General features: G+C 45.1%; 1 protein-coding gene across 1 annotated transcript in view; it reads left to right on the forward strand.

Annotated features, from left to right (window-relative positions):
• The window catches only part of LOC107297781 (lipoxygenase homology domain-containing protein 1-like), a 14,054-nt gene extending 1,138 nt beyond the window's left edge, over positions 1-12,916 (forward strand). The window contains exons 2-6 of the mRNA XM_015827143.1: positions 1,406-1,591; positions 2,832-3,002; positions 6,435-6,573; positions 7,878-8,039; positions 12,436-12,916. Coding sequence (XP_015682629.1) covers positions 1,406-1,591; positions 2,832-3,002; positions 6,435-6,573; positions 7,878-8,039; positions 12,436-12,916 — 1,139 coding nt within the window. The remainder of the gene's footprint in view (positions 1-1,405; positions 1,592-2,831; positions 3,003-6,434; positions 6,574-7,877; positions 8,040-12,435) is intronic.
• The last annotated feature ends 6,709 nt before the right edge of the window (positions 12,917-19,625 follow it).

Raw genomic sequence — 19,625 nt, forward strand, 5'->3', positions numbered from 1 at the left:
TGATACTTCGCGTGATCTTGATTCTATGCCTCTTGTTTATACAACTCAGGATTGTGTTAGCTTTTTTGGCTGCTGCTGCTGCACACGGCTGGCTCACGGTCAAGTGATTTCAATTCCCATCCCAGTCAGAGCAGATGAAGCTTTTTGGATGAGAAGCGAAACATCTTCCAAGAAAAACAAGAAGGGCCAGTTGCCTTTCAGAAAAGCATCTTTGGCAATATAATCCATTTTATTCCATATTATAATTTCAGCTTGATTATCCAAGTTGTCATAACTTTCAATCGATCGCGTCTGGCTGTCAATTCCTGTTGATTTTAGCAATGGGAGAACTTCACGTAGAGTCATTTTTTGATCTTCAAAGTTCTCCACCGTTTGTACATAGACTTGTGAAATATCCTCCTCTGTAGTGGTTAGTTGATTTATAGAGTAGTCATTTAAAGCAGGGCTTTTCAACCAGTGGTACGGGTACCACCCGTGGTACATGGGCACCTGGCAGGTGGTACGTGACCATCCTAGAAAAGTGGTAGTGGGGGAGGGGAATGAGCTGAACCGGTGGCAGCACCACACAAGCCTGAGCGAGAGACGGCTGGAGCTGCAGGGCTGTCAGGGCTCAGCGGAAGCGCCAGGATCAGTGCTGCTTTCCAGCTGATTGGCGCTTCTTTGGGGCTGTCAGGGCTCAGCGGAAGCGCCAGGATCAGTGCCAGGCTCCAGCTGGAGCTCAGCACTGATCCTGGTGCTTCTGCTGAGCCCAGAAGAAGCGCCGATCAGCTTGAAAGCGGCACTGATCCTGACACTTCTGCTGAGCCCAGAAGAAGCGCCGATCAGCTGGAATGTTGCAGCATCTCCAGGGTCTTGTGATTTACATTCAGATGCTTGGCAACTGATTCATATTTATGACGGTCACAGTGTCCCAGAGTCATGTGAAGTGACCAAAACCTGCTGCAACCACCCAGCAGACAGGGGGGAATAAAAACCAACCCACCCCACCCCCACTGCCAATCCTCAACAGAAACGCTCACAACAATGAAAACCTCAGACAGGAGGAAGAGCGCCGCCGGGCGGGCAGGCAGGTGTCTTGCTCGGCTGTGGCTTGGGGGAGGGCACGTTTTTCAGTGCCATTGTAATTTTGAACAGTCACTAAGTGAACTGTTGTAAGTCGAGGACTACCTGTACTTCATCACTTTTTTCCTTTTTTTTTTTTTTTTGGTCAAGTTTTTGACACTTTGCTAGGCGACTGGTGGTACTCGGATGTTGCTATATCCTAAAAGTGGTACAATGGGTGAAAAGGTTGAAAAGTCCTGATTTAAAGTCTCAATCAGGGATTTTGGGACAAGCAGGACCTGGATTGATTGAGAATCTCCATAGACCTCTTCTGATAGCCGCTTCTGTCACTGCTTTCCTGCAGGTGCTGGAACAGACGCCAACGTGTCCATGATCATTTGGGGAGAGCATGGGGACAGCGGGACCTTGGCTTTGAAGGAGTCCCATAAGTCCAACAAGTTTGAAAGGAACCAGCTGGATGTCTTCCGTTTTCCTGACATCTTCAGTCTCGGGGACCTCTGCAAAGTGCGGATCTGGCACGACAACAAAGGTAAAGTCAAGGGTTATGCTTAATTTTAATTGACAACTTCTGAACATTCGAGGGTAGCCCTCAAAAAGGGGTTTTAAAAACAAAGCGGGCACCCTATGATCAGAAATCGTGGGTGCTCCATCCCTGGAGGGTGGAGGGCTGGACTAAAAGACCTCAAAGGTCCCTTCCAGCTATATTCTATTCTGTTCTTTTCTGTTCTGTTCTGTTCAATATTCCAATATCCATTCTATTCTATTCTATTCTATTCTATTCTATTCTATTCTATTCTATTCTATTCTATTCTATTCTATTCTATTCTACATTCCTCTATTCTATTCTATTCGCTCCCATGTAACACCGCTGCTGCGCGAGCTGCACTGGCTACCAGTGGCTTTCCGGGTGCGCTTTAAGGTGTTAGTTACCACCTTTAAAGCGCTCCATGGCATTGGGCCTGGATATCTCCGAGACCGCCTTCTGCCACAGATTCCCTCCCACAGACCGGTACGCTCCCACAGAGCGGGCCTCCTCAGGGTGCCGTCGGCCAAGCAGTGTCGGCTGGCGACCCCCAGGGGGANAGGGGGAGGGCCTTCTCTGTGGGTGCCCCCACCCTCTGGAACGAACTACCCCCCGAGATCCGGACGATTCCGGATCTCCTACCTTTTCGCCGCGCCCTCAAGACATGGCTTTTTCAACAAGCGGGTCTGGCCTAGGGAGAATTTTTAAACAGGGACAATTCTTAATTTAATTTTAATTAATTATACAGTGAAAAAAAAAATATTTGGTTTTTAACAGGTTTTTATGGGGGGATGATGTTTTAAGTGTTTTAATATGCTGTAAGCCGCCCTGAGTCCTATAGGGAGAAGGGCGGCATATAAATCTATGAAAATAAATAAATAAATAAATATTCTATTCTATTCTATCCTATTCTATTCTATTCTATTCTATTCTATTCTATTCTACATTCCTCTATTCTATTCTATTCTATTCTATTCTATTCTATTCTATTCTATTCTATTCTATTCTATTCTATTCTATTCTACATTCCTGTATTCTATTCTATTCTATTCTGTTCTGTTCTGTTCTGTTCTGTTCTATTCTATTCTAATTTTCCAATATCTGTTCTATTCTATTCTATTCTATTCTATTCTATTCTATTCTATTCTATTCTATTCTATTCTATTCTATTCTATAATATTCTATAATATTCTATTCTATTCTTATTCTATTCCTCCAAAGCAATAAGGTTTTTCTGTTCTAACAGGAATCGCACCTGGCTGGCATCTGGAATATATTGACATTGAAGACGCTCTAGTGGACAAAATTTTCCGTTTCCAGTGTGACTGCTGGCTTGCAAAGGGCGAAGCTGATGGGCAGATTATACGGGAACTGGCTTGTGCAAATAATGACATTTTGGAACTGAAAGAACGTACCTGTAAGTGGAACAACAAGCAAGAAAAACCAAACTCACAGGTACACTATAGATCAGGGGTGTCAAACTGCTGGCCAGCGGGCCGGATGCGTCACGTGGAAGCTGCGCCCACCCCAGATCCTGCAATGGGAAAAAAGTCATGATACGTCACGACACATCACATGATGCCACAAGTTTGACACCCCTGGTATAGATGGTACCTTGCTCAATAGTAGCAACTGTGAGAGGGATCTCGGAATCCTAGTGGACGATCCCTTAAATAGGAGCCAGCCGTGTGCTGTAGCTGCCAAAAAGGCCAACACAGTGCTGGGCTGCATCAACAGAGAGATAGAATCAAAATCACTTGCAGTGTTAATACCACTTTACAAGGCCTTGGTAAGGCCACACTTGGAATCCTGCATCCAGTTTTGGTCACCACGATGTAAAAAGGATGTTGGGACTCTAGAAAGAGTGCAGAGAAGAGCAACAAAGATGATCAGGGGACTGGAGGCTAAAACATATAACTGTTGCTGGAATTGGGTATGTCCAGTTTAATGAAGAGAAGGATTAGGGGTGACATGATAGCAGTGTACCAGTCTTTGAAGTAGTATTCCAGTATTTGAAGGGGGTCAACTTATTTTCCAAAGCACCAGAAGGCAGGACAAGAAGCAACGGATGGAAACTCATCAAGGAGAGAAGCAACCTGGATTTAAGGAGAAACTTCCTAACAGTGAGGACAATTAATCAGTGGAACAGCTTGCCACCAGAAGTTGTGGGTGCTCCATCCCTGGAGGTTTTTAAGAAGAGATTGGACAGCCATTTGTCTGAAGTGGTATGCCGTTTCCTGTCTGAGCAGGGGGTTGGACTAGATGACCTCCAAGGTCCCTTCCATCTCTGTTATTCTGTTATTCTGGGAGGGATGAGATGAGACATCACCGAAAAATGGCTTTTTCAGCTTATAGCATCTCCTTAAACGTTAAAGTTCTGAGGCCATATTCCTGTCACTTCTCTGAGCCAACGCGCTGGGTACAAATGGGATAAATGAGACGGTGACACTGACTCTCCTTGTCATAAATGTCAAGAGCTCTGCCTTCTGGACGTCGGTGCTAAAAACTGAAAAAGAACATTTTTCCGTGCCTGGTCAGCTAATCTAATCTTATGAAAGCCTACAGGGAAAAAAAAATACAGTTGTCTTAATCTTACTTTGAGAGAGTCCGAGAAGTCAACTGAATAAATCTTGTGAAAGCGGATCAATAGATTAATTCGATGCTATGTGTTTTAAAGCTTTAAATTTCATACATTCATGGAGTCCAGACGTCCATCTAGGCCTATCCACGATGAATGTTATGTTGTTGTTGTTGTTAGTTGCGAAGTCGTGTCCGACCCATCGTGACCCCATGGACCACGTTCCTCCAGGCCTTCCTGTCCTCTACCATCTTCTGGAGTCCATTGAAGCTCACGCCTACTGCGTCAGTGACTCCATCCAGCCACCACCTTCTCCATCGTCCCCTTCTCTTGCCCTCCATCTTTCCCAGCATCAGGCTCTTCTCCAGGGAGTCCTTCCTTCTCCTTAGGTGGCCAAAGGACTTGAGTCTCAACTTCAGGATCTGGCCTTCTAAAGAGCAGTTGGGGTTGATCTCCTCCAAGACTGACCAGTTGGATCGCCTTGCAGTCCACGGGACTCGCAGGAGTCTTCTCCAGCACCAGAGTTCAAAGGCCTCCATTCTTTGTTGCTCAGCCTTTCTTACGGTCCAACTTTCACAGCCATACGTTGCAACTGGGAAAACCATGGCCTTGACTATACTGTACTTTTGTCGGCAGGGTGAAGGTGACTCAAACTGCTGAAGCTGAGGATTTTAACTATCAATCCTGCACCGGTGCAGCCCTTCTGTAAATAAACAGGGAATCATAGGGGAAGAAAGTTAAGAAGCTGTTGTAAACAGAGAGTAACTACTGATCCCTTAGGTTACTCTTAGAAGCACAGATTGATAGAATAGTTCTCCCGGGTTTTCTCACTTTGGGGGGGAACGGTCCCCTAGTCCAAACCTCTGGGGATGTCAAGGATCAAAATTGGGACTCTTGTGTACAAAGCAGAATAACAGAATAACGGAACGATTCTCGGAAGGCCTTAAGTGTTATCCCCTGCTCAAACAGGAGACCCTATACAATTTCAGACAAATGACCCTCCAATCTCTTCTTAAAAATAGACTAGACTAGACTAGACTAGACTAGACTAGAATAGAATAGAATAGAATAGAATAGAATAGAATAGAATAGAATAAATTAGAATAGAATAGAATAATGGAATAGAATAGAATAGAATAGAATAGAATAGAATAGAATAGAATAGAATAGAATAGAATAGAATAGAATAGAATAGTGTTGAAGGAAAAGTCTTCATCCTGGTTCAGTCCAAGCTGGGAATAAACATGGCGACTGCTTTAAAAAGAAGGTTGCAGTTTATTGGAGAGGAGAGCCAGACAGAAAGATGGCTGTGGAAGAAAAGAGAGAGAGAGCACACGTAGGGAGTGGGTTTTTATACCCTCTGGAGCCTTTTGTTTGGAGTTGTTCCTGTGGCATGAACTTTGATCTGAGTCTCAGTCTGCCTTTCTGGCATTCTGATGGTGGTGGGTTAATCCTATTATGTCCCAAGGGTCATATCCTGCTTCCCTGGGGCTGGAGCTGATGACTCTTAGATTTTTGGTGTTGATTCTAGGGATCTTTCTTCCTAATCCCAGTTTCCTGATTCCAGTCTTTCTGACAAGATGATCACATCTGCAATTCTGCAGACTTGGTTTCTGCTTGGGACAGGGAGACTTGGGGGCGGGGTTGGTTTCTGCTTTTAAAATCCTTTAGGGAAATATATTCTGCCCTTTTAATATTTCCTTCTCTGGGGGGGGGGCTGACTTCCTAGAATAGAATAGAATAGAATAGAATAGAATAGAATAGAATAGAATAGAGCTGGAAGGGACCTTGGAGGTCTTCTAGTCCAGCCCCCCACTTAAGCCAGAGAACCTATATCATCTCAGACAGGTGACTGTCCAGTCTCTTCTTAAAAATCTCCAGTGATGGAGCACCCACAATTTCTGGCGGCAAGCTGTTCCACTGGTTGATTGTCCTCACTGTCAGGAGGTTTCTCCTTAGTTCCAGGTTGCTTCTCACCTTGATCAGCTTCCAATCATTGTTTCTCGTCCTTCCCTCTGGTGCTTTGGAGACTAGCGTGACCCCCTCCTCTTCTTTGTAGCAGCCCCTCAGATACTGGAACGCTGCTATCATGTCCCCCCTATTTCTTCTTTTCTTTAGACTAGCCAAACCCAAGTCCCGCAGCCGTTCTTCGTATGTCTTGGTCTCCAGGCCTTGGATCATCAAGATGCTCCTGAACTAGGAATCATGGCTTGGAAAAAAGCTAAACCAGGTTGCTTGGTCTTAACTTTGTGCTCTCTCTGAACTTTCAAGCTTATGAGATCCTCACCATCACCAGCAATAAGGCGGAGGCCGAGAGCAAGGAAAACGTATCCATCATTTTTGAAGGCAAACGAGGTCGTTCTAAGGAGTTCCTCTTGGAGAACTCCTCCAGAAAGAGAAGGTTTTTAAGGTATGTTATTATAATGCCATAATTACAATGACCCGAACTGTTCATTCATTATAAAAATGGAATGATTATAATCAGCAAACTTTGGGCTGATTAAAAGATTGCCCTTAATGAGTGCATTGATCGACAGGCTCTATTGCTCGTTTTAAAAATAAGCACTGCATTTATAACTTTATTTATCTCCTTATAAGATTCATTCATTGTGGGCCACAGTAGGGAATGCCTTTCCTAAACAGATGTATCTTAATTCCCTAATCTCCCAATAAATGAATTCCTTTCTTCTCCGTTAAAAGAATTGGGATGTTTATATGCGCAACGTGATACGTGTTAATTAATTGATTAAAGTGTTTCTCATCGGTGTTCAGCGAACCTACATTAGCTCAGTGGCCTGTCCATTGAGGAAACGTTGGCCTGCTTGTGGGCGCAATTATATTTATGCCTTTTAATAAGAAATAAGTTAGGAAACCCTTCAGACAAATTGGAAATATGGTTTTCATCCGACATGAAATAAATTAATATTATATGTGGGTAAGTCCTTCCTGGGACATTCTAGGGATGATTTAAAGATATGTATACGGCTATATAAATTTGTGCTAGACAGTTCCTAAGATTTAAAAATATTTATTTATTTATTTGTGTGTGTGTGTGTGTGTGTGTGTGTGTGTGTGTGTGTGTGTGTATGTATGAGAGAGAGTGATTGGCTCAAAGCTGGCTTTTATGCCTCATGAGGGACCTCACAGTCTCCTGGTGATTGGCCCAAAGTCACCCAGCTGACTTTCATGCCTAAGGCAGGACTAGAATTCACAATCTCCTGGGGATTGGCCCAAAGTCACCCAGCTGGCTTTCATGCCTAAGGCGGGATTAGAACTCACCGTCTCCTGGTGATTGGCCCAAAGTCACCCAGCTGGCTTTCATGCCTAAGGCAGGACTAGAATTCACCGTCTCCTGGTGATTGGCCCAAAGTTACCCAGCTGGCTTTCATGCCTAAGGCGGGACTAGAACTCACCGTCTCCTGGTGATTGGCCCAAAGTCACTCAGCTGGCTTTCATGCCTAAGGCGGGACTAGAACTCACCGTCTCCTGGTGATTGGCCCAAAGTCACTCAGCTGGCTTTCATGCCTAAGGCAGGACTAGAACTCACAGGCCGAGTTCTAGCAGGGTGCCTTAACCACTAGGCAAAACTGGCTGTATTGTATGTTGCATTAATATTGCAACCACGTACGTTGCAATTAGTGATTGCTGGTCTGCTGATTAATACTTAAAGCTTTATGTGTGTGTTGGGGGGGGGGGAAACGACGCAATCTGCAGAGGAGCATCAGATGTATTCCAGTTTTCTTCAAAAAACGTTGATGATATTGCCGCCATCTGTGTTGGTCACTGTCCAAAAGATGGGAAAAGACTGAAGGCAAAAGCAGACACATATTGGCATGTTCAGGAAATTGTCATTACGGAGATGGAACTTGGCAACAAGTAAGTGCCTCATAATGAAAAGACGCATGAACGTCATAGACCAGGGGTGGGGAACCTTGGCTCTTTTATGACCGGTGGACTTCAACTCTCAGAATTCCTGAGCCAGCATGGGGGAACTATGGCCCCCTTGATGACTTGTGGACTTCAACTCCCAGAATTCCTGAGCCAGCATGGGGAATTCATGGCCCCCTTTATGATTGATGGACTTCAATTCCCAGAATTCCTGAGCCAACATGGGGGAATCATGGCCCCCTTATGACTGGTGGACTTCAACTCCCAGAATTCCTGAGCCAACATGGGGAAATCATGGCCCCTTTATGACTGATGGACTTCAACTCCCAGAATTCCTGAGCCAGCATGGGGGAACCATGGCCCCTTTATGACTGATGGACTTCAATTCCCAGAATTCCTGAGCCAACATAGGGGAATCATGGCCCCTTCATGACTTGTGGACTTCAACTCCCAGAATTCCTGAGCCAACATGGGGAAATCATGGCCCCTTTATGACTGATGGACTTCAATTCCCAGAATTCCTGAGCCAACATAGGGGAATCATGGCCCCTTCATGACTTGTGGACTTCAACTCCCAGAATTCCTGAGCCAGCATGAGGGAACCATGGCCTCTTGATGATTGGTGGACTTCAACTCCCAGAATTCCTCAGCCAGCATGGGGGAACCATGGCTTCCTTGATGACTTCTGGACTTCAACTCCCAGAATTCCTGAGCCAGCATGGGGGAACCATGGCCCCCTTTATGACTGGTGGACTTCAACTCCCAGAATTCCTGAGCCAGCATGGCTCAGCTTGGAAACCTCTCCCTTTCCCCTCAGCATGGCTGGCTCAGGAATTCTGGGAGTTGAAGTCCACCAGTCATAAAAGAGCTAAAGTTCCCCACCCCTGTCATAGACAATCAGCCACGGGCATCTTGGTTTGTGGCGCTCAAAGGTTTGTGGTCCTGACTGCTGTACGGACAGTCCTCGGCTTCCAACAATTCACTTAGCGATCATTCAAAGTCACAACGGCACTGAAAAAAGGGACTTAGGACCGTTTTTCACCCTTACAGCCGTTGCAGCATCCCCCGTGGTCACGTGATCAAAATCCAGAGGCTTGGCAACTGACTCGTCTTCATGACGGTTGCACTGTCCCGGGGGGGGGGGTTGTCACACGATCCCCTTTTGCAACCTTCGGACAAGCCAAGCCCTTAATAACCCTGTTACTAAATTAACAGCTGCAGTGATTCATTTAGCAACCGTGGCGAGGAAGGTCGTAAAATGGAGCAAAACTCACTTAACAACTGTCTCACTTAGCAACGGGAAATTCTGGGCTCAGCTGTGGTGGTGAGGTGCCTCAGAGTTGATTTGGAGAGGAGATGAAGGCAATGTAGTGAAGGCGCTGCGGTAAAGCGACTCCCTTCAGACGTTGACCTGGGGCTGGGTTCAAGCGGGGAAAGGATTACTCCACTGTGCAATTTGCCGTGTACAAAAAGTCCAGAGAAGCAAAGCAGCAGGAAACTCACACGGATTTGGGGATAAAAGTGTTGTTCTGTCCCAGCCTACGTGAGTCCTTGTTAAGGAGAAACGCCTCTTCCAACAAGCAGGCTGGAACCGCAGGAAAAAACCAATCCCCTCTTATTATTTACAGACCTGAGTCAATGTCCAAGGCAAACAAACACAGTTCACAGAAACTCAATCCTGACCATGAATGGTGGCCTTCGGCAACCAACACCTCCCACACCTTCCCTTTTATTATGCAGCCAAGGCGTGGCTTCCTAATGCCTTCTCCTTTGCCTTTGGAGCCTCCCCATTGCATTCCTCTGTCCTACTCGCTTCTCTTGCCTGCACTTTCGTGCATCCAGGATTTGTCCCAGCTGTTCTTCATCACTGTCCAACTCAGACTCCCAGCACAGCTGTGTCTCAGCCTGAGCGCGAGTAGAGGGGCCAGGCTCCTCGTCCGACTCAGAGCCTTCCTCTGACTCTGATGTCCCTCCAGGCCCCTCCTCCTCTTCCTCCTCTGATTCCCCAGACTTAGCTGCCACGTCCACTGGCTGTCGAGGAATCACAGCACGCGTGTGTCCAGTTCAGCCATAAAGTCGGGGCGAAACTGTCCATCAAAGCAATTTCTTGTGACCGACCCCAAACCCTAATTAATCCTAAGTGGCGCATGATAAAATAGTATGTCGCTTTTCCAGCAAACATCGCCTGCTAGCTTTTGTAGAACGATTAAAAAAGATTGGGATGGGAGGAAAAGGGGGGGAAGGAGTCCCAAAGGTGATTTTATTCACCAGGCGACTGGACTTCCTTTTTTTTTCTTTGAAGGTGTTTCGCTTCTCATCCTAGGAGCTTCTTCAGCTCTGACTGGATGGTGGGGAGTGGAAGGATTTATACTCCTTGCAGACAGCTGGTCCTTTGCATCCTTTTTGGAGAGACGTTGAGGCCACTTGGAGGTTTGTCTAGTTGTTGTTAGTTGTGAAGTTCTGTCCGATCCATCGTGACCCCATGGACAACGTTCCTCCAGGCCTTCTTGTCCACCATCTTCTGGACTCCATTGACGCTCACGCCTGCTGCTTCAGTGACTCCATCCAGCCACCTCCTTCTCTGTCGTCCCCTTCTCTTGCCCTCCATCTTTCCCAGCATCAGGCTCTTCTCCAGGGAGTCCTTCCTTCTCATGAGGTGGCCAAAGTACTTGAGTCTCCACTTCAGGATCTGGCCTTCTAAAGAGCAGTCGGGGTTGATCTCCTCTAGGACTGACCGGTTTGATCGCCTTGCAGTCCAGGGGACTCGCAGGAGTCTTCTCCAGCACCAGAGTTCAAAGGCCTCCATTCTTTGGTGCTCAGCCTTTCTTATGGTCCAACTTTCACAGCCATACATGGCAACTGGGGAAACCATGGCCTTGACTATACACACTTTTGTTGGCAGGGTGACGTCTCTGCTTTTTAGTATGCTGTCTAGATTTGCCATAGCTTTCCTCCCCAGGAGCAAACGTCTTCTAATTTCTTGTCTGCAGTCCCCATCTGCGGTGATCTTGGAGCCTTTGTCTCAGTGGTGGGATTCAGATATGTGAACAACCAGTTCTCTCTGTGGATGCCGCTTCTGGAAGTCCGTTCTGGGCCTGGGCAAGAAAAAAATTAGCTACCGGTTCAGCCGAACCGGTGCAAACTGGCTGAATCCCACCACTGGTTTGTTTGTGTCCTCAGGGTCAACCGGTGGGGAAGCTGAAGAAGCTTCTTGGATGAGAAGTGAAACGACTTCAAAGGAAAAAACAAGAAAGTCTAGTTGCATCTTTGGGATAACTGTAACCTGGACCAGGGCTTTTCAACCAGTGGTACGGGTACCACCTGTGGAACATTGGCCCCTGGCAGGTGGTATGCGACCATCCTAGAAAAGTGGTAGCGGGGGAGGGGAATGAGCTGAACCGGTGGCAGCACCGCACAAGCCTGAGCGAGAGACGGCTGGAGCTGCAGGGCTGTCAGGGCTCAGCGGAAGCGCCAGGATCAGTGCCGCTTTCCAGCTGATCGGCGCTTCTTTGGGGCTGTCAGGGCTCAGTGGAAGCGCCAGCATCAGCGCCAGGCTCCAGCTGGAACTTGTCGCTGATCCTGGTGCTTCTGCTGAGCACAGAAGAAGTGCCGATCAGCTGGAATGTTTCAGCATCTCCAGGGTCTTGTGATTTATATTCAGATGCTTGGCAACTGATTCATATTTATGACGGTCACAGTGTCCCAGGGTCATGTGAAGTGACCAAAACCTGCTGCAACCACCCAGCAGATGGGGGGAATAAAAACCAAACACCCCCCCACCCCACCCCAGCTGCCAATCCTCAACAGAAATGCTCACAACAATGAAAACCTCGGACAGGAGGAAGAGCGCCGCTGGGGGGCAGGCAGATGTCTTGCTCGGCTGTGGCTTGGGGGGCACTTTTTTCAGTGCCATTGTAACTTCAAACAATCACTAAGCAAACTGTTGTAAGTCGAGGACTACCTGTACTTTATCACTTTTTTCCTCTTTTTTTGGGTCATCAAGTTTTTGACCCCTTGCTAGGCGACTGGTGGTCCTCAGATGTTGCCATCTCCTAAAAGGGGTACGATGGGTGAAAAGGTTGAAAAGCCCTGACCTGGACGATGGAGAACCTCCATAGACAGTCATTAAGGAGAGGAGTTGTGGGGGAAAGATCTTTAGGCTTTTCTGGGCCTAAAATTGATGCAGAGTTTTGCCACCAGAAGGAATTTAAAGAAAAGGGTAACAAGCGTTCAGCCAGAAAGGATTTAGCAAAGCTGGCACGATGCTCGTTAGAGAAACTCAGTTCTTCCTCGCCAAAGAAAACAAACAAGCCCTCTGCAGCAAATATTTTTTTAAATTTATTTCAGTTTAATCCTTTCACATTCTCTTTTCTTCTCCCGGCAGGTATTTTTTCCGCTGCAATGCAAAAATCCCCCTCCGAGCGAAGAGGGGAGACCACAAGGTGTTCGAATGTGCCAAGGTGATCGAAAGCTTCGCCAGCAAAGCTCGGAGCTTGGTGCCCGTCCGGTACGAAGTGATTGTGGTGACAGGTTCCCAGAAAGGGTCCGGCACAGACGCCAAGGTCCACGTCACCATATTCGGCGCGAACGGCGATTCGGGCCGGCGGCGTTTGAAGCAGAAATTCCGCAACCTCTTTGAGCGGGGTAGCACCGACCGCTTTTACCTGGAAATCCTGGAACTCGGAGAGCTGAAGAAAGTTCGGATTGAGCACGACAGTGCCGGGCTGTCCCCCGGCTGGCTGGTGGAGCGGGTCGAGATCACGAATTCAGCTACGGGCATCACCACTAACTTCCCTTGCGGGAAGTGGTTGGATAAGAATAAAGGGGACCGGTTAACATGGAGGGAACTGTTTCCAAGGAGTTAGCGGCCTCTTCGCAAGGTGTAATTTTCCGAAAGGCTTTTCCCTCCATCTGGCAGGGGAAGTTCCATGCTGGAAAGCTTTACTTCAACAAATTAAATTTCAGAACAAAACAAACTCTGGGTTTGATGTGAATCTGTCTCAATCTATCTCAAATGAAGAGAAGGACGAGGGGGGACAGGATAGCAGTCTTCCAGTATCTCAGGGGCTGCCCCAAAGAAGAGGGAGTCAAGCTGTTCTCCAAACCTTGGAGATCATCTAGTCCAGCCCCTTGCTCAGGCAGGACACCCTATACCATTTCAGACAAATGGCTGTCCAGTTTCTTCTTAAAAACTTCCAGTGTTGGAGCATTCACCACTTCTGGAGGCAGGTGGTTCCACTGGTTAATTGTTCCCACTGTCAGGAAATTTCTCCTTATTTCCAGGTTGCTTCTCTCCTTGGTTAGTTTCTTTTTTTTTTAAAAAAAAGTTTTTTATTTATAATACAGTTAAAACAAAGATGGACATAACGTAACATTCCAATATAAATATTTCTAACAATTTGTTCCTCTTCATACATGTAATTCTTAATCTCTCTATATACATATTTTTCTATACAATACAGTATCTAATTTATTTCTCTATATACTAACATACAATTATATTATATATTTCTACCTTAACACTAGCTTAAAACCCGAACAGTCCTCCTTGATTCACACCAGTAGTAAAATTTGTCCCAGATTTCAAAGTAATCTGACTCTGTCTTGTCCTTCATTTCCATTGTGAGCCTATCCATATCAGCACACGATAAAATTTTATGTAACATCTCTTCTTCTGTTGGAATTTCTTTACTCCTCCAGTTTTGTGCATACGCCAGTCTAGCAGCCGTGAGAATGTGTAGCATCAGGTAAAATACCCCTTTATCGTATTTCTGCGTAGTTATGCCTAATAAGAGGAGTTCTGGTTTTACCTCTACCTCTATCATTAATATTTCTTCCAGCCATTTTTTTTTATCTTATTCCAAAAGTCACGGGCTTTTGAGCACTCCCACCACATATGGTAATATGTCCCTATTGTCCATTTACATTTCCAGCACATAGAAGAAAAATTTGGGCCCATTTCAGAACAAAACAACTCGGGGTTTGATGTGAATCTGTCTCAATCTATCTCAAATGAAGAGAAGGACGAGGGGGGACAGGATAGCAGTGTTCCAATATCTCAGGGGCTGCCCCAAAAAAGAGGGAGTCAAGCTATTCTCCAAACCATGGAGATCATCTAGTCGAACCCCCTGCTCAGGCAGGAAACCCTATACCATTTCAGACAAATGGCTGTCCAGTCTCTTCTTAAAAACTTCCAGTGTTGGAGCATTCACTGCTTCTGGAGGCAGGTTGTTTCACTTGTTAATTGTTCTATAATAATAATAATAATTATTATTATTAATAATGATGATGATGATGATGATGATGATGATAATAATAATAGTAGTAATAAAGTTGGAAGGGACCTTGGAGGTCATCTAGTCCAACCCCCTGCTCAGGCAGGAAACCCTATACCATTTCAGACAAATGGCTGTCCAGTCTCTTCTTAAAAACTTCCAGTGTTGGAGCATTCACCGCTTCTGGAGGCAGGTAGTTCCACTGGTTAATTGTTCTAACTGTCAGGAAGTTTCTCCTTAGTTCCAGGTTGCTTCTCTCCTTGATGAGTTTCCATCCATTGCTTCTCATCCTGCCTTCAGGAGCTTTGGAGAATAGCTTGACTCCCTCTTCTTTGGGGCAACATCTTGCCCTGCAGAATATTTTAGAGTTGCTTGCAGGCCCAGAAAATCTCACGATCCTTACAGCCACCCAATGGACAGAGTCGGGGACATCCAGATGCTGAGGAATCTTCTTGGCTGAGAGGTGAAACGTCTCCAAAGAAAAAAGTCCAGTTGCCTCCTGGAGAAAAAAAAAAAAAAGCACCTTTGGGACAACCAGGAGGTTTAGCCAGATGCTACAAAGGCACGTTTGCAGATTTACAATTCCTGAAGCATTAAAAAAAAAAAAACTGCCTTCCCAGCCCTCCCTCGGACTCATTCCCGTTGCTACAAGTGCCAAGAGGTCATAAAGTTCTCTCGCAATTTTTCCCAGGAAGGATTTACATATATTCCTTTTAAACGAGCCCATTATTGGCAAGAGCACAGACTCAAATGCTCTGGCGGGGCGCCATTGGCTGCCGAGAGACCGGTCGTTTGCGGAATTCTTTGAGTCAAAGGCAGATTCTGTGGCAACGTGAAGGGAAGATGGTCCCTCTGGAATTCGCTGGCAAGATTTTACACTCACCCTAAATGTTTGCCACAGGGACGAGTCCCTTGCCAAGGCTGATTTCAATCAGAATCGAAGGGACCTTGGAGGTCTTCTAGTCCCCCTGCCCTGCTCAAGCAGGAGACCCTACAGCATCTCAGACAATCTCTTCTCAAAAGCCTCCAGTGTTGGAGCATTCACGACTTCTGGAGGAAAGTCATTCCACTGGTTGATTGTTTTCATCTGAGGAGATGCTGGCTAGGAAACAATCAGATAAGAGAGAAAACCACGATGTAAAAAAGATGTTGAGACTCTAGAAAGAGTGCAGAGAAGAGCAACAAAGATGATCAGGGGACTGGAGGCCAAAACATAGAAGGAAAGGCTGCTGGAATTGGGTATATCTAGTTTAATGCAGAGAAGGGTGAGGGGGGACATGATAGCCGTCTTCCAATATCTCAGGGGCTGCCCCAAAGAAGAGGGAGTCAAGCTATTCCCCAAAGCGCACGAAGGCAGAGCAAGAAGCAGCGGGTGGAAACTAATCAAGGAGAGAAGCAACCTGGAACTAAGGAGAAATTTCCTGACAGTTAGAACAATTAACCAGTGGAACAACCTGCCTCCAGAAGCGGTGAATGCTCCAACACTGGAAGTTTTTAAGAAGAGACTGGACAGCCATTTGTCCGAAATGGTATAAGGTTTCCTGCCTGAGCAGGGGGTTGGACTAGATGACCTTCAAGGTCCCTTCCAGCTTCTACTCTATTCTATTCTATTTTCTATTCTATTCTATTTTTAAGCCTTAAACCTTCTCTTCCATCTATACCTCTATTCTGTTCTGTTCTGCTCTGTTCCGTTCTATTCTGAAGACTTAAGCCTTCTCTTCCATCAATAATTCTATTCTATTCTATTCTATTCTATTCTATTCTATTCTATTCTATTCTATTCTATTCTGTTCTGTTCTGTTCTGTTCTGTTCTGTTCTAGTCAGCAATTAGTCTGAAATGGTATAGGTTTTCCTGCCTGAGCAGGGGGTTGGACTAACCCTATACCATTTCGGACAAATGGCTGTCCAGTCTCTTCTTGAAAACTTCCAGTGTTGGAGCATTCACCAATTCTGGAGGCAGGTTGTTCCACTGGCTAATTGTTCTAACTGTCAGGAAGTTTCTCCTTAGTTCCAGGTTGCTTCTCTCCTTGATTAGTTTCCATCCATTGCTTCTTGTCCTGCCTTCAGGCACCTTGGAGAATAGCTTGACTCCCTCTTCTTTGGGGCAGCCCCTGAGATATTGGAATACTGCTATCATGTCCCCCCTCGTCCTTCTCTTCATTAAACTGGACATCCCCAATTCCAGCAACCATTCCTTATATGTTTTAGCCTCCAGTCCCCTGATCATCTTTCTTGCTCTTCTCTGCACTCTTTCTAGAGTCTCAACATCTTTTTTACATTGTGGCTCTGAACCAAAGAAGCTTCTTGGGTGAGAAGCGAAATGTCTTCAGGGGAAAAAAAACAAAGGAAGTCCAGTTGCCTCTTGAAAAAGCACCTTTGGGTTGACACCTGAAGGATTAACTTCACAACTCTGGCAAGAAAAGTCATACAATGGAGGGAAACCCACTTAAGAACATAACAACATAAATATTGGGCTCAATTTAATTTCCCCTCAGTATTCAAACTATTCTTATCAGTCACACTTCTCTCAAATTTAATTACCGTAGCTTTAAATGTCCTAACTTTTCATTCACATACATCATCCCAATATTTTTACATTTCATATATTATAAAAAAATACTATATTACTTATATCTCTTATCCCTCCTACTATAGCTGCTTTGTATCCAAAATTATCTATTCTTTTAACCATATTCAAACAAGTGTTTGTGTACTACCTCTGGTAATTCGAATCAGGTCTCTTAAATCTAACTCTAGTCTTCTTCTTTTGCCGAGTAGCTTTCCGTGTCAGTGTATTCCGCTTGCCAGGCGATTCCTGTATTTTGGTAAATATTGTTGGGAGCGTATATAATGTACGCTTTTTGTCTCCCAAACTCTAACGATTCTCCTGGCAGCTCTATAATCAATTTTATTCAATCTTTTTTTTCTCATCCTCTAGTTTGTTTTGAAGTCCTGACAGATAAGATATCTTTCCCCTTTTCATTGTTGGGGCAAAAGTTTGTAGATTTTTTTCCTGTTTGTATTAAGATGTAGTTCTCTTCATTTGTAGCTTCCCTATTTAAGTCCCCTTTGTGTTTTGTTATCTGGTTGGTTTGTTCATTCTTTATCGTCGTTTTCTGAGAGTTTTTTTTATTGTAATGTGGGAAGTCAGCCCCCCACCACCACCCAGAGAAGGAAATATTAAAAGGGCAGAAAAATATATTTCCTCAAAGGATCTTAAAGAGGCAGAAAGGCATGCCCAGTTTTCTTAACAGCCCCAAGTCTCCCTCCCCCAAGCAGAAACCAGCTCTGTAAAAATGCAGATGTAAATAATCCATTCAGGAAGGTTGGAGCCCTCCAGTTAGAAGCTTAGGAAAACAAAGACACCTAAAATCTACATACTCCACCCAAACTCTAAGAAAGTACATAATAGGATTACCCCACAGATGCCAAAGGGGCACACTCAGACTCAGGTCAAAGTACATGACACAAGAAATTCAAAGCCTCAAACAGGAACAGGAAACAACTCCAAACAAAAGCCCAAGAGGGTATAAAAACCCACTCCCTACTACATGTGCTCTGTCTTTTCTTCCAGAGCCATCCTTCTGTCTGGCTCTCCTCTTCAATAAACTGCAACCCTCTTTCTAAAGCAGTCGCCATGTTGTTTATTCCCGGCTTGGACTGGACCCCGATGAAGATTTTTCCTTCAACAGTAAGTTTAGGTTGAAGATCTGCTCATTTATGTCATCAAAGTGGTTTTTAATCTCATTGTGGTTTGAAGCCATTGTCGTCTGAATCTGTTGTAGCATTGCACACATTTCCTCTTGGAAAGTATTTGTCTCATCTTGGAGTATTGTTCCTGCGGATCTCTGATGTTTCAGGCTAGCTCTTTCACAAGGGAATATTAGGTGTGGTTTCCTGTCACTTTTAGATAGGTATGCAACATCCATTCTGTCTCCTTCCTCCAAGTAGTCTTTCACCAATATCATAGTCTTTGTGTTTAGCCTTATCAAACCAGCCAATTTTAAAGTCCAAACAACCAAATCTTATATAGTTCTTATCTTTATATATGGTTTTTGTAATCCAATGCCTTTCCAATGATCAAGGCATCAGTGTTTTACCACTAGACGCACCCAAGAACTTTTGAAGCGGTTCCATTGGGATGTTTTGGATCACCACCCCCACCCTCCACAGCCCAGATTTGGCACAGAGTGACTACTACTAAGGCATTTCAAACCTAGTAAGACATTACGACAAAGGCCTCAATTTGAATGGCGATTATGTCAAAAAGTCATGTTGCAGTTTTCTAATGTGTATATTAAAAGTTCTGTATCTGCGAGTGTCTCTCATTGATAACCAAACAGAGGTTTATTTCCGAGTTGCCCTTGTGGATTAAAGACCCGTGGTGGCACAGTGGTTAGAATGCAGTATTGCAGGCTAACTCTGCCCACAGCCAGGAGTTCAATCCTGACTGGTTCAAGGTTGACTCAGCCTTCCATCCTTCCGAGGTCGGTAAAATGAGGAGCCAGATTGTGGGGGGCAAATATGCTGACTTTGTAAACCGCTTAGAGAGGGCTGTAAAGCGCTATGAAGCTGTATATAAGTCTACGTGCTATTGTTATTGGTATTTCTATTCCTTCCCTCCCTCCCTCCCTCCCTCCCCCTCTGAAGGCATAGTGGTTAGAATGCAGTTATTGCAGGCAAACTCTGCCCACAGCCTGGAGTTTAATTCTGACCGGTTCAAGGTTGACTCAGCCTTCCGTCCTTCCGAGGTCGGTAAAATGAGGACCCCAGATTGTGGGGGGCAATATGCTGATTCTGTAAACCGCTTAGAGAGGGCTGTAAAGTGCTATGAAGTGGTATATAAGTCTAAGTGCTCTTGCTTTCAGTATCTCTTCTCAGCCAATCCAGCCGTTCGTTGGTTCACAGTATTATTAAGGACCCCAAAGAAGTCGTTAGCAATGCAATTCATTTTATTAGTTATAAATAAAGTACAAAAAAATCCACCAAAAGTGAATCTAAGCATTTACACAATTTCTAATGTCTCTTTAATTTTCTCCGAATGCACTATTGCTTTAATTAGGAATAATAAATATTTCTAGCTTTCGCCTATAAAATAGTCTATGTAGCAAAATGTTGCACAGCACAACAAAACAGCAGTAGGAGTACAAAAAAAAAAGTGGATGATCCAGTCACTTTGTCGTTAAGGGAAGATTGGGGCTGTAACGGAGAAAATTAATGCCACTTCTGTAAAGCAAAGGTGTCCCCTTGGCTGGAGGTGAATACTTGTTAAAGAAATATTTGAGAATTGGTTAGTCA

Source organism: Protobothrops mucrosquamatus, unplaced genomic scaffold, assembly GCF_001527695.2.
Source record: "Protobothrops mucrosquamatus isolate PMUCROS unplaced genomic scaffold, P.Mucros_1.0 scaffold3528, whole genome shotgun sequence".
Lineage (NCBI taxonomy): Eukaryota > Metazoa > Chordata > Lepidosauria > Squamata > Viperidae > Protobothrops > Protobothrops mucrosquamatus.